This window comes from Schistocerca nitens, chromosome 1 (genome assembly GCF_023898315.1).
Source record: "Schistocerca nitens isolate TAMUIC-IGC-003100 chromosome 1, iqSchNite1.1, whole genome shotgun sequence".
NCBI classification, from domain to species: Eukaryota; Metazoa; Arthropoda; class Insecta; order Orthoptera; family Acrididae; genus Schistocerca; species Schistocerca nitens.
Window position 1 is genome coordinate 753,770,738 of NC_064614.1, and position 27,549 is coordinate 753,798,286.

Below are 27,549 nucleotides of genomic sequence, written 5' to 3' on the forward strand. Positions count from 1 at the left end.
CACTGGGACAGGCTCGTAGTCAGGGCTTACGTACATGGGCCTCAGGGCCAAGTGCTGGGGACTCTTGTTCTCAAAAGCACCCAGAAAATCAACTGAAAACAAATATATAAAATGAAAGATGGAAACAATACAAAATTATCTGAAACAGGCTAAATACCAAAACTTAAATTCATTTTGTATGAACACAAATACCAACAGCAAAAGAAAAGGGGGCAACACGGACTTAACTGGGTCACTGCATTTAGTTAGCAAACTTTAAATAAATCATTAATAATTTAAGATAAAACAGTCACAAAAAGAGGAAGTAATTTTAAAATAACAGTTAAATTAAAAGAAATAAAAATGTAGCCCATTTTATTAGTAATGGAAGAGGAGTGATTGCTTGCCAACTGTTTGCAAAAACAACTGAGGTGGTGCAGACAAATGAAAAACTGACATGACAATACCACCATTCATAACTTTAGAGTGATTTATAGTTCCTTCTTACTCCTTAAATCCTTCAAAGGAATTCTTCTTTATCTTGGGAAGCAAAGTATTCAGTGCCTGTTATCTGATTTTGTTAATCCTGTTCTGGCTCTTCCTATTTTGTAATATTAATTAGTTATACTTCCTTATACCCAAATTAGCAAACTGAAATAATTTTCCAGGTGTAACTAATGACGCATTATGACAAAATCACTATATTTTCAGAAGAAGAAAGGAAAAGGTAATGGTGAATGACCTTCTGTACTACAGAAGCATAATGAAACCATGAATGTGTTCAAATGCCTAGTTTACAATATGATTTTATCACTCATAACAGTGTGATTAAAGAAAATGAATTGTTAACACTGTGAGGCTACAAATTAGTGAAGGCTGAAATGATTACATGTAGAAATGATGAGACCTACACAAGGGGCATCCTTGAGACTGAAGGTCTGCACACTGTTTAAAAAGTAGTGATAACTGCTGTAAAAAATAAATAAAAAATAACAATAAAGCTGTAGCAATATATTGGTACTGAAGAGTTGGTGCCTGAAAAACTCACTGATGGTTCTATTGCATGATTATTTATCAAAGCTCTATCAGATTGCAAATGTTCATATATTGATGTACAAAGTGATTACAATTATTAAGTGTTATTTAAGGCTACAAATTTTTCAACTGTGACCACAGATACAGGAGCTTATAATAAAATCAAAGTGTGAACTTTGAAGTTCTACGAGGTACATTCAAGTTCTAAGGCCTCCGATTTTTTTTCTCAGGACTGGAAAGAGATAGAAACATGCGCATTGTTTTAAAATGAGGCCGCGTTCATTGTCAATACGTCCTAGAGATGGCAGCACCATACGGCAGATGGAATTTTACCGCCAGCGGCGAGAATGAGAACTGTTTTAAATACTTAAAATGGCGAAGTTTTCCTTACTTGAACAGCGTGCAATCATCCGTTTTCTGAATTTGAGTGGTGTGAAACCAATTGAAATTCATCAACAGTTGAAGGAGACATGTGGTGATGGAGTTATGGATGTGTCGAAAGTGTGTTCGTGGGTGCGACAGTTTAATGAAGGCAGAACATCGTGTGACAACAAACCAAAACAACCTCGCGCTCGCACAAGCCGGTCTGACGACATGATCGAGAAACTGGAGAGAATTGTTTTGGGGGATCGCCACCAGAGTTGGCATTTCTGTGGGTTCTGTGCACACAATCCTGCATGACGACCTGAAAATGCGAAAAGTGTCATCCAGGTGGGTGCCATGAATGCTGATGGATGACCACATGGCTGCCCGTGTGGCATGTTGCCAAGCAATGTTGACGCGCAACGACAGCATGAATGGGACTTTCTTTTCATCGGTTGTGACAATGGATGAGACGTGGATGCCATTTTTCAATCCAGAAACAAAGCACCAGTCAGCTCAATGGAAGCACACAGATTCACCGCCACCAAAAAAATTTCGGGAAACCGCCAGTGCTGAAAAAATGATGTTGTCCATGTTCTGGGACAGCGAGGGCGTAATCCTTACCCATTGCGTTCCAAAGGGCATTACGGTAACAGGTGCATCCTACAAAAATGTTTTGAAGAACAAATTCCTTCCTGCACTGCAACAAAAACGTCCGGGAATGGCTGCGCGTGTGCTGTTTCACCAAGACAACGCACCTGCACATCGAGCTAACATTACGTAACAGTTTCTTCGTGATAACAACTTTGAAGTGATTCCTCATGCTCCCTACTCACCTGACCTGGCTCCTAGTGACTTTTGGCTTTTCCAACAATGAAAGACACTCTCCGTGGCCGCACATTTACCAGCGGTGCTGCTATTGCCTCAGCGATTTTCCAGTGGTCAAAACAGACTCCTAAAGAAGCCTTCGCCACTGCCATGGAATCATGGCGTCAGCGTTTTGAAAAATGTGTACGTCTGCAGGGCGATTACGTCGAGAAGTAATGCCAGATTCATCGATTTCGGGTGAGTAGTTAATTAGAAAAAAAATCGGAGGCCTTAGAACTTCAATGCACCTCATACACTGGCCATATGCAAAACAACAGATGTCCAACCAGTAGCCTCATTCTCAGCAAGCATAAGCAGGTACTATATGACATTTTTTGGTGATTGCCTTAATGTGTCTTCTCAGATGTATGATTTAGGGTTTTTGCTTCCACAGAATACTTATCACTTGATTTTAATTATTACAAGTATTGGGTCAGAAACCGCACCGATTTCTGTGAACTCTGTACAAAACTTACACTGGTTTTGATGACTAACTCTACTTATAGACTGAATCCCAACACATCCCTTTCCTATATGACATAATGCAACTCTGCCACAAAAATTTGTGTCACTGCACCTTTAGACTGATATTTCATGAGAAGCTCAACATCCAGATTCCCATATGCATTTTTTGCTGTTTAACAAGCACATAAACTTTTCTGCTAGATGGCATATGTAATCAAATTCCACTGATCAGCTTCAAACTTACCTTTGATACACTGTGATTGTGTATTTATGCTTCGTGTTGGTGCAAATACATATCACACAGAGTGATAACAACTCTGTTGCCAAAGTTTCCCCTATTTTTCTGTAACTATTTCTGATATTCCACTTAACTGTTATAATTAATACCACCCTGTCACCTCTCACCACTATTATTGTCACCACCACCACCACCACCACCACCACCACCACCACCACAATAATAATAATAATAATAATAATAATAATAATAAATTTCACCATCATCATAATCACGGTCAATACAAGCATTTCCCCTTTTGTGATCCATTTCAGGAACAATTATTCTTGGCTAGTCTTACTACCATTTTGATATCCTATCTCAGCCAGCTGTGATTTTCTAACTAATATAAAAACTGAAGCCAGATGTTCTAAATCACGAAATCAAACAAAAAGTTATCAAAGGTCAAACACCTTCACTCCAAACCCTCCTGCTGAAATCACTATCAGTGAACATTTACTACAAGCTCTCCTACAGTTTTTACTATTACACAAAGTATTCATGCACTGCAAAAGAAGAATAACTGCTTTGTTGCTGACTAAGTCTTGGGTTATCAACAGTGAAGACTCGTGGTGTACAAGCACACACTTGGGCTTATGGCCTAAATGAAGTAAGATGAAGACATCAACTAACAAATATGTACGGCTGAGTGCCAACATTATAGTGATATTGTCTCCCCTATCAAATCCAACTTTGAAAAATATTGTATGTGGTCACCCATATAAATACGCAAATTAGATTAATGCAGTTTTAATCAATTTCAGCCTGATTTTTGTAAAAAGGAGCTCTTACAGTTGTCTTCACACAATATGAAGGTTGGTTTGGAACACTGCAGTTCCTTACTAGACATGGTCTTGTCAGATGTGGCAAGCCCTTGCCTTCCTCTGGCCTTTGAATTGGCCGACAGTCAACTATTGGCGAATCTACAATTTAACATGGACTCTGAAACAAGGTGCAACTCTGTACTTTTCACATACAGAAATCATTATCACATGTAAAAGAAATGATAAGTTACTGGAAAAAGAACAAGACTTCTCTCCCTGTAGAGACAGTTTAATACACATGACTGATTACCAGGCTTATTACTGATATTACTGAACTCCAGAAGTCATCGAGGTGTTCATGTTCCCTTTGACACAAGATGGTGCAGTGCCTTTGCAATGTGAACTGTAAGTGGGTGACATGAATGTTTGCAGGTACTAAATTGTTTCTGATGATTGTAATAAAATTTCATTGTATTAGTTTATAAGCCCATGTGGCTTATTACAAAAAAATTCTACAGGTCCCCTTATTAACAGTTACTTTTGGTAATCCAGAACAAAACTTTCTATGTCAACCATGACCAGTTTGACAACATTTTCCCCACACCAGCAATTTCTCATTCAGCAAACCCCCCCCCCCCCCTAAAAAAAATCTTTCTTACACTTTCACCTGTGTCTGTTTCCAGTTAATTGTGATACACACTGTATACAAATCTTCCACTTAGATGCCCCTTTCAGTCTGATGTCCCAAGTGGTCGCTACTATTTGCGATATGTCCTGTATGGAAATCTTTCAGTAGTGGCACCTCTGGTGGCACTGTCACCTTAGCGCCCCAAGTGGCAGCTTGTGTAACTTGGACATTAAAGTGGTGCTAGTATCAACAGAACACTTACAAATAACTTTAAAATGTTTTGCAGCTTTTTTTTTTTTTTTTTTTTTTTTTTAAAACCACATACAATGCAGTAACTTACACTACTATCAATACATACACATACCAACAATGTCTAAAAAATAGCAATTCTAGTTTGTACTTACAACTATCATCATCTTCATAGAGAATATGGCAAACAAATATGCCACCAACTGTGCCAAGAACCTGCAAATAAAAAATAAAATAAAATTTCCATGGAAAATATTAGATTTTTTGCAATATGCATTTATCATAATGACATTACATAGATAATATTTATAAAAAATCTAACTTCCAGACTCAGTAACATGTCACAGAAGAATAATAAACAGAAAAAAAGGAAAAGAAAATTTGAAGATATATTTGATGACTACACTCTGGCTTTAGGAAAGGCAAAGGGAACAGGAAGTTAGTTTTAACGTTACACTTGATAATGTAAGCAGCACCATAAAAAAAGAAATGTTCAAAGGATTTGCGGACCTAAAAGAAATGTTTGACAATGTAAAATGGTGCAAGATGTTTGAAATTCTTAGGAAAATGTGTGTAAATTACAGAGAAAGATGAATAACAGATCATATGTATAAAACTAGGTAGAAAAATAATTGGGGATATACACAGACAAGAAAACAAAATTCCCGGTCTCTCTCTTGATTTAACAGTTAAAAAAGCACTTTCTCCCTGGGTGAAAAAAGCGCCTTATCCCTAGGTGAAAAAAAACCCTTTCATGTTAAGCAACAACCTACTTTCCCTCGGGACTGTAAAACATCGATCCTTTGAATGAATGGTAAAGTATTATCCAACAGCATAAAATATTTGATGCACAGTAATGAGTTCCATTTTTGTATTATGAAAGTATAAATATGAGTGTCATCAAATGATGCATAGGACATGTGATGTAGTCAGCCAATAGCAACATCACTGATAAGTAGCGCAAACTTGCATACAGTTAAAAGTTAATGGTTTACATTAATATACATACAGTATAAGTACAAGAAAAACTAAGCTTTCACATATGATATTGATCATTTTTACCGTGTCTCCCACTTTAAGATCTATCAAACATAAATGTGCCAGCAAAATTTTAAATCACCAAACGAAAGTGCTGGCAGGTCGATAGACACACAAACAAACACAAACATACACAAGACATTCAAGCTCTCGCAACAAACTGTTGCTTCATCAGGAAAGAGGCAAAGACGAAAGGATGTGGGTTTTAGGGGGAGGGTAAGGAGTCATTCCAATCCCGGGAGCGGAAAGACTTACCTTAGGGGGAAAAAAGGACAGGTATACACTCGCACACACACACATATCCATCCACACATATACAGACACAAGCAGACATATTTAAAGACAAAGAGTTTGGGCAGAGATGTCAGTCGAGGCAGAAGTGAAGAGGCAAAGATGATGTTGACTGACAGGTGAGGCATGAGTGGCGGCAACTTGAAATTAGCGGAGATTGAGGCCTGGTGGGTAACGGGAAGAGAGGATATATTGAAGAGCAAGTTCCCATCTCCGGAGTTCGGATAGGTTGGTGTTAGTGGGAAGTATCCAGATAACCCGGACGGTGTAACACTGTGCCAAGATGTGCTGGCCGTGCACCAAGGCATGTTTAGCCACAGGGTGATCCTCATTACCAACAAACACTGTCTGCCTGTGTCCATTCATGCGAATGGACAGTTTGTTGCTGGTCATTCCCACATAGAAAGCTTCACAGTGTAGGCAGGTCAGTTGGTAAATCACGTGGGTGCTTTCACACGTGGCTCTGCCTTTGATCGTGTACACCTTCTGGGTTACAGGACTGGAGTAGGTGGTGGTGGGAGGGTGCATTGGACAGGTTTTACACCGGGGGTGGTTACAAGGGTAGGAGCCAGAGGGTAAGGAAGGTGGTTTGGGGATTTCATAGGGATGAACTAAGAGGTTACGAAGGTTAGGTGGACGGCGGAAAGACACTCTTGGTGGAGTGGGGAGGATTTCATGAAGGATGGATCTCATTTCAGGGCAGGATTTGAGGAAGTCGTATCCCTGCTGGAGAGCCACATTCAGAGTCTGGTCCAGTCCCGGAAAGTATCCTGTCACAAGTGGGGCACTTTTGTGGTTCTTCTGTGGGAGGTTCTGGGTTTGAGGGGATGAGGAAGTGGCTCTGGTTATTTGCTTCTGTACCAGGTCGGGAGGGTAGTTGCGGGATGTGAAGGCTGTTGTCAGGTTGTTGGTGTAATGGTTCAGGGATTCCGGACTGGAGCAGATTCGTTTGCCACGAAGACCTAGGCTGTAGGGAAGGGACCGTTTCTTGTGGAATGGGTGGCAGCTGTCATAATGGAGGTACTGTTGCTTGTTGGTGGGTTTGATGTGGATGGACGTGTGAAGCTGGCCATTGCACAGATGGAGGTCAACGTCAAGGAAAGTGGCATGGGATTTGGAGTAGGACCAGGTGAATCTGATGGAACCAAAGGAGTTGAGGTTGGAGAGGAAATTCTGGAGTTCTTCTTCACTGTGGGTCCAGATCATGAAGATGTCACCAATAAATCTGTACCAAACTTTGGGTTGGCAGGCCTGGGTAACCAAGAAGGCTTCCTCTAAGTGACCCATGAATAGGTTGGCGTACGAGGGGGGCCATCCTGGTACCCATGGCTGTTCCCTTTAATTGTTGGTATGTCTGGCCTTTGAAAGTGAAGAAGTTGAGGGTCAAGATGAAGCCGGCTAAGGTAATGAGGAAAGAGGTTTTAGGTAATTTATTTATTTATTTATTTTTTTTTTTGTGGGGTTTAAGGGCGCTCAACTACTGAGGTCATTAGCGCCCAGTCACTGTTGTTAGAGCACAGGGAATCTAGTAAAACTCATGGGGAGGGGGGGACACCAGAAAGAACTAACAAAGATGTAGATAAAATAAGTAAAAAGGTTAGATGTCTTTGGACAAGCCAGTCAAAGTTATAAAACGCAGAACACGAGCAGCTGCTCAAGCGTCATCAGCTAAAATATCCGGTAAAGTAGATGGCAGGGACAGGACAACACGAGATTGACTAAAGCGGGGACACGACAATAAAACATGGCGCACTGTTAATGCCTGACCACAAGGGCACTGCGGGGCTGCGTCACCGGAGAGCAGGTAGCAGTGGCTAAACCGGCAATGCCCAATCCGCAACCTGGTCAGAAGGACCTCCTCTCGCCGAGATGGTCGGGAGGAGGTTGTCCAAGCAGTTGGGAGCGGTTTTACCACCCGGAGCTTGTTTCCTTGGAGGGATGACCAAGCATCCCACCACAATGACACAAGCCTCTTACAAACATCCCCACGAACGTCAGATGACGGGACACAATGGGAGGCTGGCCGAGGCAGGAGGACTGCAGCCTTGGCTGCAGCATCCGCAGCCTCATTCCCAGGCACTCCTACATGTCCGGGAACCCACAGAAAGCTGACAGGAGAACCATTATCAGCGAAAGAATGGAGGGACTGCTGTATCCTTTGAGCCAAGGGATGGATCGGATAGGGAGCTCCAAGGCTCTGAAGAGCACTGAGTGAGTCAGAACAGAGTACATACGATGAATGGCGGTGGCGGCGGGCATACTGAACGGCCTGATGGAGAGCAAAAAGCTCAGCCGTAAAGCTGGAACATTGGTCAAGGAGCCGGTATTTAAAGTTGGCGGCCCCGACGACAAAGGCACAGCCGACACCATCGACAGTTTTGGAGCCATCGGTATAAATAAAGGTGTGACCGGCAAGTCGAGCACGAAGTTCGACAAACCGTGAGCAATACACTGCAGCCGGAGTTCCCTCCATCGGGAGTGAGCTGAGGTCGAGATAAATATGAACCAGAGCCTGGAGCCAAGGTGGTGTCGGGCTCTCACCCTCTCTGAAGGTGGTAAGGAGGGCAAAATCCAATTGTCGAAGCAGGCGACGGAAGCGGACTCCGGGGGGCAGCAGGGCAGACACATACAACCCGTACTGACGGTTGAGAGAATCGGCGAAGAAGGACTCTTAAGAGGGGTGGTCGGGCGTAGACAACAGCCGGCAGGCATACCGACACAGCAGTATGTCGCGCCGGTAGGTCAATGGTAATTCAGCAGCTTCAGCATAAAGACTCTCGACAGGACTAGTGTAGAAGGCTCCGGTCGCAAGACGTAACCCCTGATGGTGGATGGAGTTGAGACGGCGTAAGAGGGATGGCCGAGCAGACGAGTAGACGAAGCTCCCATAATCCAGCTTCAATCTATGGACCGATACAAGCGAAGCAGTACAGTGCGATCCGCTCCCCAAGATGAACCACTAAGAACTCTGAGGACATTAAGGGAACGTGTACAACGGGCTGCCAAATAAGAGACATGCGGAGACCAACACAGTTTCCTGTCCAACATGAGCCCTAGAAACTTAGTTGTTTACACGAATGGGAGAACAACGGGACCGAGATGTAAGGATGGCGGAAGGAACGCTTTATATCGCCAAAAGTTGATACAAACCGTCTTCTCTTCAGAGAACCGGAAGCCATTTGCCACACTCCATGAGTATAGGCTGTCTAGACAACGCTGAAGGCAGCGCTCCAGGAGGCTTGGTCTCTGGGCACTGCAGTAGATCGCGAAGTCATTGACAAAGAGAGAGCCTGAGACATTAGGTGGAATGCAATCCATAATTGGATTGATTGCGATGGCAAAAAGGGCTACGCTCAAGACTGAGCCCTGAGGCACTCCGTTCTCCTGGAGGAAGACGTCTGACAATACGGAACCCACACGTACCCTAAACTTTCGATCCATTAAAAAGGAATCAATAAAAAGGGGCAGTCGACCGCGTAGGCCCCACCTGTGCATAGTGCGGAGGATACCTCCTCTCCAACAGGTATCATAAGCCTTCTCCAAATCGAAGAACACGGCTACCGTTTGGCGCCTTCGCAAAAAGTCGTTCATGATGAATGTCGACAAGGTCACAAGGTGGTCAACAGCGGAGCGGCGGCGACAAAAACTGCATTGGACATTGGTAAGTAGCCGTCGAGATTCAAGAATCCAAACTAACCGAGCATTAACCATGCGCTCCATCACCTTACAGACACAGCTTGTAAGAGAAATGGGGCGGTAACTACAAGGAAGGTGTCTATCCTTCCCGGGTTTGGGTATAGGAACAACGACGGCGTCACACCAACGCATGGGGACCTGACCTTCGGTCCAGACGCGATTGTAGGTACGAAGAAGGAAGCTTTTGCCCGCCGGAGAAAGGTGTGCCAGCATCTGAACGTGAATGGCATCTGGCCCCGGAGCAGAGGACCGGGACAGTGCAAGCGCACGTTCGAGTTCCCGCATAGTAAAGGGGGCATTATAAGTTTCCAGATTCAGTGAGTGGAAGGAAGGTCGCCGAGCCTCTTCTGCCTCTTTCCTGGGAAGGAAGGCAGGGTGGTAATGGGCGGAGCTTGAAACCTCCGCGAAAAACCGGCCGAAGGCGTTGGAGACAGCCACAGGATCAATGAGGACCTCATTACCTGAGGTCAGGCCAGGTACCGAGGAGTGGGCCTTAATGCCCGACAGCCGGCGCAGGCCACCCCATACGACAGAAGAGGGAGTAAAACTGTTAAAGGAGCTGGTGAAAGAGGCCCAACAAGCTTTTTTGCTGTCTTTGATAACTCTACGGCATTGCGCTCGGAGTCGTTTGTATCCAATACAATTCGCCAACGTAGGACGGCGGCGAAAGGTGCGTAAAGCATGTCGTCGAACACGGATAGCGTCTCTACAAGCCTCGTTCCACCAGGGGACGGAAATGCGACGTGAAGAAGAGGTAGTACGAGGAATGGAACGTTCGGCAGCATTGATGATAACAGCCGTGAGGTATTCGACCTGACAGTCACAACTGAGAAAATCGTGGTCCGGAAAGGTCGCCAAGGAGGAGTAAAGTCCCCAGTCAGCTTTCGGTATGTTCCAGCTCGAAGGACGTGGGGATGGGGTGTGGTGCAGGAGACGAACGACACACGGGAAGTGGTCGCTCGAATAGGTGTCAGAAAGGACATACCACTCGAACCGACGGGCAAGAGTGGTAGAACAGATCGAAAGGTCCAAGTGGGAGTAGGTATGAGTAGAGTCCGAGAGGATGCAGGAGAGCCCCAAAGGGGATGATGGGCACTGAAGTCGCCAAACAATAAAAACGGCGGGGGAAGCTGAACAATCAGGTGCATCATGTCAGCCCGACTAACAGCAGATGACGATGGAGTGTAGATGGTACAAACTGAAAAAGTAAAAGCAGAAAGAGTAATACGGACAGCTATTGCTTGGATTGGGGTGGTCAATGGGATGGGATGGTAATAGACATCGTCCCGAACGAGCAACATGACCCCACCATGAGCTGGGATACCGTCCACAGGGGTGAGGTCATACGGCTCCGAGGTATAGTGGGTAAAGGCAATACGATCAGTCGGGCGCAACTTGGTTTCCTGGAGACCAAGGACGAGCGGACAGTGCAGGCAGAGGAGCAGTTGTAATTCCTCCCGATTAGATTGAATACCTCTTATGTTCCAATGTAACAAGGCCATCGCTAGTCAAAAAAGGGCCAGGTTTCGAGGGAACAACGCTAAAACCGGCGGGAGGCGGATCCTGTTCCATCGAGTCGTCGCCAGCTGCGGCCGCTGTCCCTGGTTGTGTAGGAGGGGCAGCATCATTTGCCGACGAGAGGCCAGCTGGGCGCCTGGCAGCAGAGCGTCCCGGCGAAACTGAGGACGGCCGGGAGCAGCGACTCACGGATGGAGCGTCAGACGAAACGTGCCGGTGTGGAGAGGGGGATAGAGACTTCTTCTTGGAGGCCTTCTTGGAAGTCCGAGAAGGCGCAGGGATGGTGGGCTGGACCCGAAGAAGGTCCTCACGTGCGGGGTCCGTTTTGGAATGCCGGACCTCGGAAGCTGGGGTCCGGAACGTTTCCCCGATGGACGCCTGAGAAGAGGATCGCTTCTCAGGCGGGGGGAGGGGGGGGACGGGGGGGGTGGGGGAAGGGTGGCCCCTGGGGCAGAGGGGGCAGGGGCCACGGGGGAGGAGGATTGGGAAGGGAGGGATTTGGGAGGCGGAGGCAGAGACCCCGGATGGAGGGAGGAGGCGGAGGGGGGACAGGATAGGGGTGAGGATACCGCGGAAGGAGTGGACACAACTGAGGCAAACGAAGTGGTCAACGGCACGGGATGGAGGCGGTCATACTTCCTCCTGGCCTCGGAATAAGAGGGACGATCCAAAGTTTTGAGTTTTTGTATCTTCTTCTCCTTCTGATATGCGGGGCAGTCTGAGGATAGGTGAGTGGATGCCAGGACAATTAACGCACCGAGGTGGTGGGGCGCATGTATGTTCCTCACGAAGAGGACGTCCACAATCGCCACAAAGGGGCTCAGCCTCACACCGTGACGACATGTGCCCAAAGCGCAAACACCGAAAACAGCGCATAGGAGGCGGGACATAAGGTCGCACGTCGCACCGGTAGCACATCACCTTTACCTTCTCCGGGAGAACGTCCCCCTCGAAGGCGAGGATAAAGGCCCCAGTGTCGATGCGACGGTCTTTGGGGCCGCGCTGGACTCGCCGGACGAAATGCACGCCTCGGCGCTCCAGGTTGGCCCTGAGCTCCTCATCAGATTGCAGCAGGAGGTCCCGATGAAAAATAACCCCCCTGCGTCCTATTTAGTGCCAGATGTGGGACAATGGACACTGGGATGTCCCCTAGGCGGTCGCACGCCTGAAGCGCCGCCGACTGTGTGGCAGAGGTGGTCTTTATAAGAACGGACCCCTAACGCATCTTACTGAGAGCCTCGATTTCCCCGAAGATGTCCTCAATGTGCTGAACAAAGAACATGGGCTTGGAGGTGGCGAACGTCCCCCCATCGGTTCGAGAACAGACCAAATAGCGGGGGAAGTACTTCGCCCCAAGCCGGCAGGCCTGTCCCTCCTCCCAGGGAGTGGCCAAGGGGGAAAGGGCAGGAGAACCAGAACTAGAAACAGTACCTTTCCTTTTGAAAGACTCGGCCACAGAGCGACCTGATACGTGTTGACGTTTCATCTGCGAAACGCCCGCCCCGATACCACCCACTCCGACCAGGGGCTCTCCCCACGGGTGCCACCCAGCCTCAGCAAGGGCCACCTGGCAGGATGACCGTTGCCGGGAGTCCTGATGCCCCAAGGAGACGGGCATCTACTCCTTGGCCGACGTGGGGAGGGTGCAGCTCAGGTATCGGCAGTACGATCCCTGTGTTGTCAGGGGGCTACAACCTAGAGGGTACATGACGACCCCACCACAACGGGCTGGCTACTGTGCTGGATTTCTGGTGCCATGGAAAGTCCATCATGATCGTAGGTGCAGATGGGGATGCACTATGGGCGCAACTTGTACAACCCATCAGGCGTTTAGGCCTAATTTGAGGAATAATGGGTATGGTTACAACGCCGGTACAATGCTGAGTGCCAAGGTCTTAGTGCACTGAGGACCAGTGGTACACCACATAAGGCGTCCTTCCCCAAAAGGCTCGTACTTCTGTAGAATTTTGAAAAATGGAGGTCAAACCCCAAGGGGGACCATCACATGGAAGGCCGAAACGGTTGAAACTCCTTTTAGTCGCCTCTTACAACAGGCAGGAATACCGCGGGCCTATTCTAACCCCCGAACCTGCAGGGGGGAGGTTTTAGGTAGGGTGGCAGGTGATCGGCGTGAAAGGAAGTGCTCCATTGCAGCGAGGCCCTGGACGTGCGGAATATTTGTGTATAAAGAAGTGGCATCAATGGTTACAAGGATGGTTTCCGGGGGTAATAGATTGGGTAAGGATTCCAGGCGTTCGAGAAAGTGGTTGGTGTCTTTGATGAAGGATGGGAGACTGCATGTAATGGGTTGAAGGTGTTGATCTACGTAGGCAGAGATACGTTCTGTGGGGGCTTGGTAACCAGCTACAATGGGGCGGCCGGGATGATTGGGTTTGTGAATTTTAGGAAGAAGGTAGAAGGTAGGGGTGCGGGGTGTCGGTGGGGTCAGGAGGTTGATGGAGTCAGCTGAAAGGTTTTGTAGGGGGCCTAAGGTTCTGAGGATTCCTTGGAGCTCCGCCTGGACATCAGGAATGGGATTACCTTGGCAAACTTTGTATGTGGTGTTGTCTGAAAGATATGTATTTTTTGTCTTCTGGGTCTGAAATTTTTCGATGTGGCTCGTCCTCAAAATGTTAAGCTCTGAATGAGGGCCAAATGATCTGGGATTTAAGAAATTCATTTTACATTCTCACACATAACACAATTCATCTTGTGTAAAAGGATATTTGCATTTTCATACTACCATTTGTAATATTTTCTGCAACCTGTTAAGTTTCCACAAACAAGTAATGGATCAAGTGATCCATCGAATGCAATGTATCTTGTAACCAATCGCTTGGCCTGACACCCCACACATGAGCGATTTGCCAAGCAATTTCAATAAGTATTATGAATGTCACTGTATTGAGATATTCTGCTATGGAAAATAAACAGCTATGTTTAGCAGCAGTTGCAGCTGATTTCCGTTTCCCAGGAATACTTGGAAAACAAATTTAAAATACATGAGAACTATAATTTATTAAACATACATCTTTCCAGTGTGTCAATACAATTCATTTTACGTATATCAGTCCTGAATTTCTTTTTATTCATTAGTCTTGTAGTTACACAATTTACTCAGTGTCTGTAGAGATGTCTTCAATAGCAGCACTACTGATTACTGTATCTCTTGTTATAAATTGTGTAAAAGAGTTAGATTACATGAAATGATAAGAGATCTGAGTATAACTGTGTAATAGATGTGTCCTGCACATTTAAATTAAAATGTCACCTTATCATTTCAGTAGGAACATATGACATTCTCTTCAGAAGTTAATAACTTTAATAATGCATATAATTATTTCATAAATAACTCAGAATCACAAGAGGGAGCCCATTGTATCAAAACTATAAACTTCCCATCATTTTTACTTCTGTAGCAAAAGCTTCAAAATGCTAATCACTGCAAAATCAGAGACTGTATTTTGTATTACTTTTCAATATAAATGGCAACTCTGGCTTCCATTTCACTTCTCAGAGCACTTTGTGTTCTCTGGATAATTTAAATTCTAATGTAAATTTCTTACCCAATGTGGGTGAAGAAAAATGAAACAAAACTGCACAATCATGCCTAATAAATACAGAAACGAGTCTCTGCCATACTGCCACACTCCGCTGTTAACCAGACAGTCAGCCATATTGCACGCGCGAATCATTACGATCCATCAGACTGCTTGGGATTTCCATGCCACCAACTATCAGTGACCGACTGCTTTTATCTGCCCACATATATGCAACTTACGAAGCCTTTGACTTTGCTGTCCACAGATGTTTGTGAAAGCATTGTGTTCTTTTGCATCTAAAGTTGTATATTGGTGTTATTCTCTCATTTATGTTTTAATGCTGCAGTAGTGGGATAAAGCAAAATTCTTTGTTAGAGTATGAGTTCTTACCAGCCAAATTATAAAAATTTAACTCAAAATGAAAACAATGAACAATTCCCAGAATTTAAAATACTCCTGTGGTTTTCCAAGATTTTTTAAGTGCTTGGATTAGAAATGGTGGAAGACAGGGATACGTCTGTACATTCTTTACTTCAGAAAAGTTATGATAGAAATAAAACAAACATCCAGGAGTGGGATTAAAATTCAGATTGAAAGGATACAATTGATAAGAGTTACTGCTGACATAGCTATCCTCAGTCAAAATGAAAAACTGCAGGGTCTGTAAAATTGAATGAAAAGTATAACGCCAATATATTGTGGGCTGAGTGTAACCTGAAAATAGATTAAAATAATGAAGAATAGCAGAAATGAGATTAGTGATGAAGTTAATATCAAAATTTGGGGCCATTTAATATATGGAGTGAAGGAATTCTGTTCCCTTGGAGGCAAAATAATACAGGACAGACCAAACACAAGGACATAAAAAGCAAAGCAGCACACGCAAAGATTGTATGAAAATGATGGATAAAGCAAGAAGGAAATAAAAAGCAGACTAGCACAAGCAAGGAAAGGATTTCTGGCCAAAACAAGTCTACTAGGTAACAAAGATCACCCTTAATTTGAAGAATAAATTTCTGAGAATATACATTTGGAGTAGAACAACATAAGGTAGTGAACCATTATGAGAAAACTAGAAAAAAAGAACTGAGGTACTTGGGGTGTGATTGTATAGAACAATGTTTAAAGTGAATGCGTGTTTAGCAAGCTGCACTGGCCTGAGGTGTTTATTATATTAGATGCAGGGCTGGCTTTGGTAGTGGCACAATGTCATTTAAGGTATTAACTGTCACAATGGATGTTTTATGGTACCAACAAAATAAACTCAAATTTCTTTTGTACTTGACAACTTATCTGTTACCCTACAACTATCACTTAAAGTTTGTGAACTCGCTCTCGATACAGCCCACACATTTGAAGGTGGACCAAAATAACACCTGGTTAGAGGTTAATAGGTAGTAGCTTACAGGCTGTAGAGGGTAACACAGGAAGACATATGGGCCTGAGAATAGTGGGTGCAAATGCTACTATGAGATAAAGAGGTTGGTGTGGGAGTTCAAGGTGGGCTGCATAAAACAAAGCCAGAAGACTGACTGGAGGGGAAAGAAAGGTTAGAACTGACACGGATTTATCATTAAAATAGTGCAACTGAATAAAATTACATAACTGAGTATGTCAAGAACTCATTTACAATTTTAAATTGATAAAACGTTTGAGACACACACATACCAAATAAATCACTTTCTTTATTGTTTGGATATGCACCGAATCTGTGGATTCCATAATAACAGACTACGTTAATAGTCTATAACTTAATAGGTAATGACATCTGCAATTTACTGAAGTTTTAAACAAAGTGCACCAGCTGGTTATATTAAAGATTATGTCAGACACACAAAGAGGCAAGCAGTACTCATTGCTTCTCAATGTGTCAACAATTGGCAAGGTCAGAATTACTTTGACTATGCAATTCAACATAATAGGAATAACAATATTTATTTAAAAGATAGAGAATGAAATGGTTTTCAACAATTCTACAATATGTGTTGTGGAGTTAGTTATATGCTACTAAAAATATCATTTAATTCTCTTCCAGGACCTTCTTTTCAAAATTTCTTTCTTTCATTTTATGAGTAGCTCATTGTCAACTGTTAAACTACTTACCGCTAATAAACACTGCACCGAAGCATGCAAGATTTCTACATACTGATAGTCAAGGAAACAACCAGGAACATATTCTGGTCTTAGAGGTCGAAATACATCAGTGTCCTCAGCAGTAAGATTTGTGGGATAAACAGGTTTGCAACCAGCTCCATTTACCTCCCACCAGCTAACACTGCCAGTTCCAAGATTTAACACATCACTATCCTGGAAGAATGCCAAACTTATTAATCAGCAGCTTAACTACAATTTAATAGCAAAAGAGTATATTAAGTAAGCAGTTATATTACTAAATTTGTTCGTTTTTTTCTTTACGTTATCCACTAAGAGTATCTACACAGCTAGCAACAACATCATTATGCTGTTTGAATTTGTTTCTTCTGTTGCACTTGATTTCATTCACTTGCACCTGCAGTCTGAGTGCTTTATTCTCTCTTTTTCCCTAATTGTCATGATACCCAAAAATTTTTACTCCAACAGCTTTTGTTGGTGTCAATGGTAGCAGTCCTGGTTTCCAGACGTAATATGTAAGAAATACACTGAGGAGCCAAAGAAATTTGTACACCTGCCTAATATCGTGTAGGGCCCTAGCAAGCATGCAGAAGTGCCGCAACACAATGTGGCATGGACTCGACTAATGACTGAAGTAGTTCTGGAGGGAACTGTTCCCATGAATTGTGCAGGGCTGTCCGTAAATCTGTAAGAGTACTATGGGGTGGAGATCTCCTCTGAACAGCATTTTGCAAGGCATCCCAGATATGCTCAATAATGTTCATGTTTGGGGAGTATGGTGGCCAGCAGAAGTGTTTAAACTTAGAAGACTGTTCTTGAAGACATTCCGTAGCAATTCTAGACAAGTGGGATGTCACACTGTCCTGTTGCAAATTCGTCGGAACGCACTATGGACATGAATGGATGCAGGTGATCAAACACGATGCTTATGTACGTGCCACCTGTCAGAGTCATATCTAGACATATTAGGGGTTCCATATCACTCCAACTGCCCCACACCATTACAGAGCCTCCACCACTTTGAACAGTCCCCTGCTGTCGTGCAGAGTCCATGGATTCATCAGGTTGTCTCCATACCCGTACACATCCATCTGCTCGAAATAATTTGAAATGAGACTCATCCAACCAGGCAACGTGTTTCCAGTCATCAACAGTCCAATGTCAGTGTTGACGGGCCCAGGCAATTTGTAAAGGTTTGTGTCGTGCAGTCATCAAGAGAACACAAGTGGGCCTTCGGCTCTGAAAGCCCATATCAATGTTGTTTTGTTGAATGGTTTGGACACTGACACTTGCTGATGACCCAGCATTGAAATCTGCAGCAATTTGTGGAAGGGCTGCACTTCTATCACACTGAACGATTCTATTCAGTACTCATTGGTACCATTATTGCAGGATATTTTCCGATTGCAGTGATGTCGGAGATTAGATGTTTTAGTGGATTCCTGATATTCACAGTACACTCATGAAATAGTCATATGGGAAAATCCCCACTTCATCGCTACCTCGGAGATGCTGTGTCGCATCGCTCATGCGCCGACTATAAATCCGCGTTCAGACTCATTTAATCTTGATAACCTGCCATTGTAGCAGCAGTAACTGATCTAACAACTGTGCCAGACACTCTTTGCTTTATATAGATGTTGCCGACTGCAGCACCATATTCTGCCTCTTTACATATATCTGTATTTGAATAAGCATGCCTATACCAGTTTCTTTGGCACTTTAGTGTATACAGTGCACTGAAATAATCTTTTCTTGAGCAGGGTCCACTTAACAACTTTGGCACACTAACAACAGTAGTAAATGAAAACTTAAAATAAGAACATTATCTCATCTGCAGTTTTCAAATTTGGCTGAGAACCCATGCCACCTAGAGTAAATGATTCACAGGTTTTGAAAAAATCTTTTACACAACAAAGAGAAGTTTAAAAGTTCACTGGATAAGAAAATGAAGAAATAGCGAAAGAAAGCATTTAAAATGATGGAAGAGAGAAAAGAATGAAATAACAAAAGAAAGAATTATCTACACTATTACTAATTTTATCTTCTAAACATGTGTAAGCAGTTACTTTATATGATACCAAGGCCACATTTTTATCTTAAATTTCATCTCTATATTTTCTTTGATGATTTTCCTTCACACAATTTCAATACTATGTTGAAATAAAAATTTACAATCATGCAGACTGATGGCAGTTTCCAGAAATTGATGTATTTTTATGATGTGCCTGAAACAAACAATTCAGCTTGCAATTCACTAAACAAAAGAAGTGACTATACATGAATGATGAAGGGTTTGGAGTGTTGTTACATAGGGAGTTTCAATGCATGCACTTCAGAACAGCTAGAGGGAAGATTTCTAGTAATAAATTCTGAGCAAAATTATGTATACTTTTGAACATATTTACTACTTTTCCAAATAATCATCAAATTTTCTAAACAGAGGGTAAAATATTAAACTAAGACAAAACGAATGCACGAGAAAGATATCTACAATTATTTTATCCCATTAAGTGATTACAGTATGCTTAAGCAGCATAAGGATATTTATATTAATTATGGAGGATTTATGTTACCTACAGGAAACCAGAACTATTTAAAGTTCGAAATGATATTGTACTAGGCAGCAGCAACAGTGGTAACTGGATGCACATGTCCATTCTCCCACACTACACCTTCCCTTCATTTTGAAGTGACAATTAGAAGCCTTTGGCTTAGATTGGCTTGACAAGTACTCTAGTACCACAGTGTCATTTCTGCCACAGGTGCCATCCAGGCCACACTGCAGGAAGCAACAATTACTGAAAGAAAATATATTGTTAACATGGTTAATATGGAAACACTGTGCTTCATTCACGCTGCTGTAGCTTGGCAATACGTTGGCAGGTTTGTCTCGACAAGAGCACCCCGAGGCTTCCAACTTGCGATGACTGATGTGTAAGGAGAGAACAGTAATGAGGGAAGTGTGCAAGATAAAGGGGGATATCTTTTACATTTGCCCCTCCATCCACCAGTTTCGCTGCTCCCTAGTATAGCTACAGTTGCTCTTTGTTAAAAATTTACAAGAGAATGCTATCTCACTGCAACAATCAACTGCCAGAAATTCCTAAATTGAAATATAATAGTCCAGAATAGCTACTAAATTAAACAAAGAATAATGAACAAAGATAAGAATGTGGGAGGGTCACGAGGGGTCAGAAGTGTGATGCACGGGCACTGCAAATGTTTCATTCCATTCCAAAAGCACTGTACATTTTGTCAATGTAGTTGCAATATGCAAGTTAACACCAATAATCTATTGTTGAGCAGGTTCTTAGGCATACTTGGTTGGTTGGCTGGTTTGTTTGTTTCGAATGAAAGGAACTAAACTGCAAGATCATCAGTCCCTTCACCCAGTAAGTGGCAAACCACGAGCAGTCATCAAAGGAAGGAAGCGAAAGGCAAATCCTGGAAAGTCTAAGTGTAGCTAACACAATAAAAAACAGATAAAAAAATACAGCACAGGCAAGTCGTTAAAAGATCAGTCAAGACAAGGCATTACAACCAAGAAATGAAAAAATAAAGACAGTAAAAAAGTGGAAAGGGCATATACCAGGCTGGGCCACCCACCAAGGGCTGCCAAGAGACCCCAGGGGAAGGCGGGGGCACACAAAGAGGGGTGCCCCAGCAACTCCATAGGCATCCAAGGCAACAAAAAGCCCTGCCTTACAGAGATGAATAGAAACCACTATCGCGGGCAAAACTTCCCACCAGTCCAGTCGAGTTGGCGTCCTCTGCTAGCACCAGAAGGAGAGTGTCAGGAAAATTAAGATGCTGCCTCAAAGCAGCCAAATTAGGGTAGTCTATGAGTAAGCGGGCCACTATCAGGTGGACTTCGCACCCCCTCTGAGAAGCATGCAGGGAAGACTGCCACATTGTTGTGGTCTCCTTAATTGTTCTCAGTTAGTTTGTTTGGGGAGTTCCAGACATTGATGGCATATAAACAAATCGAAGGTTTGGTTGTGGGATCCCCATTTCCAGAATCAGCATCCTTGTGCCCTGCTTGCCCAACCCAATCAGTCAGCTCATTAATTTTCCAAAATCCCAACATGACCGGGGGTCTAAACGAAAACGACTGGCTGCCCAGATTGAAAGTGGTCTGAGACAAGATCCTGGATAGAGGTAACCAATGGGTGAGGAGAATAGCACGTATTTATAGCCTGAAGGCTGCTAAGGAAGTCACTACATAGTAGAAACAAAGATGATATGACTTACCAAACGAAAGCGCTGGCACATCGATAGACACACAAACAAACACAAACATACACACAAAATTCTAGCTTTCGCAACCGATGGTTGCTTCATCAGGAAAGAGGGAAAGACTAAAGGATGTGGGTTTTAAGGGAGAGGGTAAGGAGTCATTCCAATCCCGGGAGCGGAAAGACTTACCTTAGGGGGAAAAAAGGACTGGTATACACTCGCGCGCGCGCATTTTTGCCCTTTAATATGTGTGTGTGTGTGTGTGTGTGTGTGTGTGTGTGTGTGTGTGTGTGTGGGCGCGCGAGTGTATACACGTTCTTCCCCCCCCCCCCCCCCCCCCCAAGGTAAGTCTTTCCGCTCCCGGGATTGGAATGACTCCTTACCCTCTCCCTTAAAACCCACATCCTTTCGTCTTTCCCTCTCCTTCCCTCTTTCCTGACGAAGCAAACATTGGTTGCGAAAGCTAGAATTTTGTGCGGATGTTTGTGTGTCTATCGACGTGCCAGCGCTTTCGTTTGGTAAGTCACATCATCTTTGTTTTTAGATATATTTTTCCCACGTGGAATGTTTCCCTCTATTATATTCACTACATAGTAGGATACTCCTGCCAGTGCAAAAGTGAACACAGCTAAGGGCTAATTTAATGGAAGTCTATTCAGCTCTGAAGACACTGCAGCCATGCTGCAGAGAATGGAGTTTACTAAACTATGCATGTGTTTATACAAAGCCTGTTCATCCATTGACTGCTGAGGCATCGGTGAATACTGCTTCCGAACATGGATGCTTCTCAAGGACAGCCAAGAACAGATGGTGAAAATTTATGGGCTCAACGGAATCTTTTGGACTAATGGAGACTTCGAGGTAAATCCGACATTGGGGCACAAGCCATGGGGGCAGATATGATGTCTCCCTGACCAGAGGCAACAGCAGAGGAAGTTGCAGTTCTGAACAGAGACACTGGAGGCATTGAGCAATTGTAAACCCAGTTCTGGGTCACCGTTGTGGGAAGGAAAAGGACACGATAGTTAGGGGAAACTATCAAGAGCGTGCTCTTAATTTGTTAGAGGAGCTTGAAATCTATAAAGCAAAAAGAAAGAACCAACAAAAATGCTTAACTGGCAGAGTAACTTTGTGCACAATACCTGCTTTGCTTTGTTTGACAATGTTTTACTTTAATCACTGAACACCTCTGTTATATATAGTTGTTGATAGTTTCACCTAGTATCGAGTGTCTCACATGTTTACTTCGTTTTCATACGTTTTACGCATGACTCTAGTATTTTCTTGTTCCTTCTCTGTTCTTTTCATATACTACATTAACTAGATAATGTTGGTCATGTACTGTTACGGAGCTTTATCATTCTTTTCTTGAAACGGAGTGCCACAGGATATGAGGGACCCTCTCTCTGGCAGTCACGTTCCTCCAACCACTTCTCACCTATGTGAAATTCTGGCGTTAGTGTTAACAGAGGTTGCTGATTATGTGCATCACTATGTTTTGTTTTATTGTGGCTTCTTAAGCAATTTGTTTTATAGTTTTTTAATATTAATTCTGTGCATTATCAAAGGTGTTTATTACTTATGTCATTATCTAGAATATTGGTACTTGAGCATATGTCAACTACTGTCTCTTACCTCTTCCTCTTTTTAACAATCTGACTTTTGTTGTGTTCTATTCCATTGTTTTTTATTACTGTAATGCCTTTTATACTTTATATGCTCATTACAGACTTCAACTATTGTATCCCCCTTTATTTTACGCTGTTCCATTAATGACTGAAAACTAGTGTATGCCTACATTAGCGACATCTGTTGAACTTACAACACAAACATCTTGTGGCTACTGTATGGCAGCTTGTTTTGAACAGTAGAGCTACTGACAACATGACTCGTGCATATGATGTTATTTATATATATTTGACGATGCTGGTGCTGATTTTGCATGGTCTATTTATTGTTTTTAAGCTGTAGACAATCTGCAAGTGTATTTGCGTTTTTTCCCATTTTTTGCTGCAGATCTGATGATGGTAATTATAGACTGAAACCGGTAAACTGTTAAGAAAAAGTTTGTGACCTTAGACATAAATTAAAGGAAACTTACTGTACATACGGGTCACTGTTTTATTCGCGACAATGTCGCGGCTTGTGCCACTGACAGATGTTTCAGCATTTGGTTGTGAATGTGGTCCGGCCCTGGGGCCATATCAGGGCAATGGACTAGGACAATGAAGAGCTTCACTGAAAGGAGGATTATATAGCTCTAGGTGATGAGTAATAAAAGTTAACCACATTCACTCCTCTGGCTGTTTCCTGATCTGAAAGGAGGGCTGGTAGTTCTCAAGATGCAGATGCGCGAGGGTTATGTCGAGCAAAATGCTTGGCAACAGCCTTTGGATCAACATAAATGGCATCATCTATGGATGGTTGTGACTCTGTGATGCAGAGGTACGTGATCCAATAGCGGAAATGTACCATTGCTTTTGCTGTTTTATGAGGTAGCGAACACAAGCACAGAGTCATGTAAAGCCAATGATGTGCTCCAGTGAAGGACCCTGGAGAATTCACCTATAATCTCTAATGGCTGCTGTGATCTCTGGGGTCCACCAGATTACAGTCTTCCAACAGGGGGATCCCAAGAAAGAGCAGATGGTTTGGTTGACTGCTGTTTTAAGATGAACAGCCGCATCAATACTATCTTGCGATAGGTAGCTAAAGACAAAAGCAGAGGTGAACCTATTATGGAGAACCCATCTGGGTGGGTCTCCAGGGGAGCAACGATGAGGGAAGCACAGGAAGATCGCGAACTTATTACCACCATACAGATCATCATGTGCCCTCCAGTGGAGAAGACCAGGACTACAAAAGGAGAGATCGATGACTAAATGAGTCCCGTGTGTCCCACAGAACTGTGTGCGGGGCACCAGAATTCATGTTTCCTGGTTGGCAATACAGAATGCAGCGTATGTGCTTAAAAGCTGCCATAGCTCAGCCAGGTGGTGGAAAGGTCAGTTACAATTCCACTGAAGGATGAGACTGAATACTGTGGGGGCATGAAGCAACTGGCAGTGGTGTGTGTGTGGGGGGGGGGGGGGGGGAGGGGGGTATTATGACCCACACTCTTGTACTGCCACCGGTTGAGATGTCAGGGAATTCACTGACTCAGGTTCTGTGACAGATTGTCTGGGGAGATCTGGTGCCTCAGGAACCACCGGGATCTCCACATTGGGCAAGGAAGGGGTACACGCAGAGTTCAGTGGCATGGGGGTCACTGAAGTTTCCTTTGTCTTAAGAGGACTTCTTTCTGTACTTCTTGTCCCTCTTCTCCTTAGAAGAAGAGGACTGAGAAGGTTTCCCTGAAATGGTTTCAGGTTTGTTGTTGTTGTGGTCTTCAGTCCTGAGACTGGTTTGATGCAGCTCTCCATGCTACTCTATCCTGTGCAAGCTTCTTCATCTCCCAGTACTTACTGCAACCTACACCCTTCTGAATCTGCTTAGTGTATTCATCTCTTTGTCTCCCTCTACGATTTTTACCCTCCACGCTGCCCTCCAATGCTAAATTTATGATCCCTTGATGCCTCAGAACATGCCCTGCCAACGGGTCCCTTCTTCTTGTCAAGTTGTGCCACAAACTCCTCTTCTCCCCTATTCTATTCAATACCTCCTCATTAGTTACGTGATCTACCCATCTAATCTTCAGCATTCTTCTGTAGCACCACATTTCGAAAGCTTCTATTCTCTTCTTGTATAAACTATTTATCGCCCATGTTTCACTTCCATACATGGCTACACTCCCTGCAAATACTTTCAGAAACGACTTCCTGACACTTAAATCTATACTCGATGTTAACAAATTCCTCTTCTTCAGAAACGCTTTACTTGCCATTGCCAGTCTACATTTTACATCCACTCTTCTTCGACCCTCATCAGTTATTTTGCTCCCCAAATAGCAAAACTCCTTTACTACTTTCTCATTTCCTAATCTAATTCCCTCAGCATCACCTGACTTAATTCGACTACATTCCATGGTTTCAGGTATAGGAGGAGGAATGAGAAGTCCGACAGCCAGCAATCTGTGGTTCCTTCAGCCACCAGCTGGCATCAGCCCGGAGGAAGATGAGGTGTGTCTGGCTGGGGGAAGGGGAACAGTGTTCCCTGCAGGTGGGGAGCAAATGCTCCCAAAGTGGGTGTAGTGGAGGGACCAGAAGGTTGGTTGGTTTAAAGGTGGGAGAAGTGACCGAACTACCAGGTCATGGGTCCCTTGTTCCTAATAAAACAATGCCACAAGCGTGGAAAAAAATAAAAAAAATAAAAATAAAAAAACCCCGGATGAGACATATAATACAAAACGAAAAGAAAGGAAAAGCCACAAGAACTAAGGGAAGCCAACAAACACTAATAGGAACAAAAAGAGGACAAGAAAACAACAGAGAGACGTTAGAAACAGAAGAGAGTAAAACATGAAAGCAGGTTACAGTGGCTGGCCAATCACCAGAATAAAAAGGGAAAGCCAGCCACTCTGCAACACATTAAAACCTCCACCCTAAAAGCACTATGGTGGAGGACACAGAGGGACAAAGGACATGCATTAAAACCTACATAGTAGTATAAAACCCACTCTCATGGATAAAACATAAAACTAAAGCTGCTGTGGAGGCATTGTCACCCAACACCAAAGGCAGGGCACTGGGAAAGTTAAAATACTGCTGCAGAGTGGCTAGAAGTGGGCAGTCCAGCAAGAGGTGGACGACTGTCATTTGGGAGCTACGGCGACACTGAGCTGGGTCCTCGTGACGGAGTAGGTAACAATGTGTCAGCCACGTACGGCCAATGCGGAGCTGGCAGAGAACAACTGATTCCTGCGAGAGGCCTGCATGTAAGACTTCCACACATTCATAGTCTCCTTAATGACACGCAGTTTGTTGTGCGTGCTGTTATGCCATTCTGTCTCCCAAAACCGGAAAACCCTGCGGTGTAAGAAAGACAGAACGCAGGTCAGCTTCGGAGATGCGTATCTCCAGAAGCGGACTCTGTGTTGCATGTTTGGCCAGCCTGTCTGCGAGTTCGTTGTCAGGGATTCTGATGTGTGCTGGTGTCCACACAAACACCACAGAACGGCGGGCCTGTTCCCAGGTATAGATGGACTCCTGAATGGACGCTACCAGAGGGTGGCGAGGGTAGCACTGGTCGATAGCTTGTAGGCTGCTCAATGAGTCAGTACACAGGAGAAACGACTCACCAGGGCACGGGCAGATGTATCCAAGAGCACGAGAAGTGGCTGCCAGCTCTGCAGCAAAAACACTGCAGCCAACTGGCAAGGAGTGCTGCTGAATATGTCCTCCATGAACATATGCGAAGCCTACATGACCATCACTCACTGAGCCGCCTGTGTAAACCACTTCAGAGCCCCAGTACACGTCAAGAATCGAGAGGAAGGGACACCGGAGAGCGGCGATGTTAACGGGGTCCTTAGAGCCATGCAAAAGGTCCAGACGAAGCTGCGGCCGAGGCGTACACCATGAAGGCGTATGTGAACGGACTGCAAGTAGAGGTGGTAAAGGGAAGGACTGCAGTTTGGAGGGAAGGGACCACAAGTGAACTGCAATCGTTAGCCTTGATCTGGGCCGCCGATGGACTGCTGCAGGCAGGAAAAGGAGATGGTAATTCGGATGCTCAGGTGAACTATGAATGTGTGCTGCGTAACTGGCAAGCAGTTGTGCACATCTGATCTGCAGTGGAGGGACACCAGCCTCCACCAGTAAGCTCATCACTGGACTTGTCCTAAAAGCTCCTGTTGCTAATCGAACCCCACAGTGGTGCACAGGGTCGAGTAAATGTAATGCTGAAGGCACTGCCGAACCATAAACCACATTCCCATAGTAAATTCAGGATTGGACAAGGGATCTGTAGAGCTGCAGCAGCATATAGCGATCTGCACCCCAATTGGTGTTGCTCAGGCAATGGAGGGCATTGAGGTGCTGCCAGCACTTACGCTTAAGCTGACGAAGATGAGGGAGCCAAGTCAATCGAGTCTCAGGAGAGTGGATCGTCATTAAGGTAAAGTGTGGGTTCCGGATGAACGGTATGACGCCAACAGAAGTGCATGACACACAACTTTGTGGCTGAAAACTGGAAGCTGTGGGTTAGAGCCCACGACTGCGCCTTGTGGATGGCTCCCTGGAGGCGCCGCTCAGCAACAACAGTACTGGAGCAACAGTACGAAATGCAGAAGTCGCCTGCATACAGAGAAGGTGAGACGCAGAGGTCCGACAGCTGCTACTAGATTGTTAATGGCCACTAAAAATAGAGTGACACTCAATACAGAGCCCTGCGGGACTCCATTCTCCTGGATATGGATGAAACTATGGGAGTCACCAACTTGGAGACGGAAAGTACGAGCAACAGGAAGCTTTGGATAAAAATTGGGAGTTCTCCCCAGAGACCCCACTCATACAATGTGGCAAGGATATGTCGTTACCAGGTCGTGTT

At 44.3% G+C, this 27,549-nt stretch overlaps 2 protein-coding genes across 4 annotated transcripts in view; one reads left to right on the forward strand and one right to left on the reverse strand.

Annotated features, from left to right (window-relative positions):
* The window catches only part of LOC126260869 (phospholipase ABHD3), a 548,197-nt gene that overhangs the window by 398,228 nt on the left and 122,420 nt on the right, over positions 1-27,549 (forward strand). The window lies entirely within an intron of this gene.
* LOC126260853 (uncharacterized) overlaps positions 1-27,549 on the reverse strand; it is a 76,721-nt gene that overhangs the window by 11,397 nt on the left and 37,775 nt on the right. For all 3 annotated transcript variants that reach the window (XM_049958276.1, XM_049958268.1, XM_049958287.1), the window contains 2 exons: positions 16,816-17,019; positions 4,783-4,843 (listed from right to left, as the gene is read on the reverse strand). In XM_049958276.1, the coding sequence (XP_049814233.1) occupies positions 4,783-4,843; positions 16,816-17,019 (265 nt within the window). The remainder of the gene's footprint in view (positions 1-4,782; positions 4,844-16,815; positions 17,020-27,549) is intronic.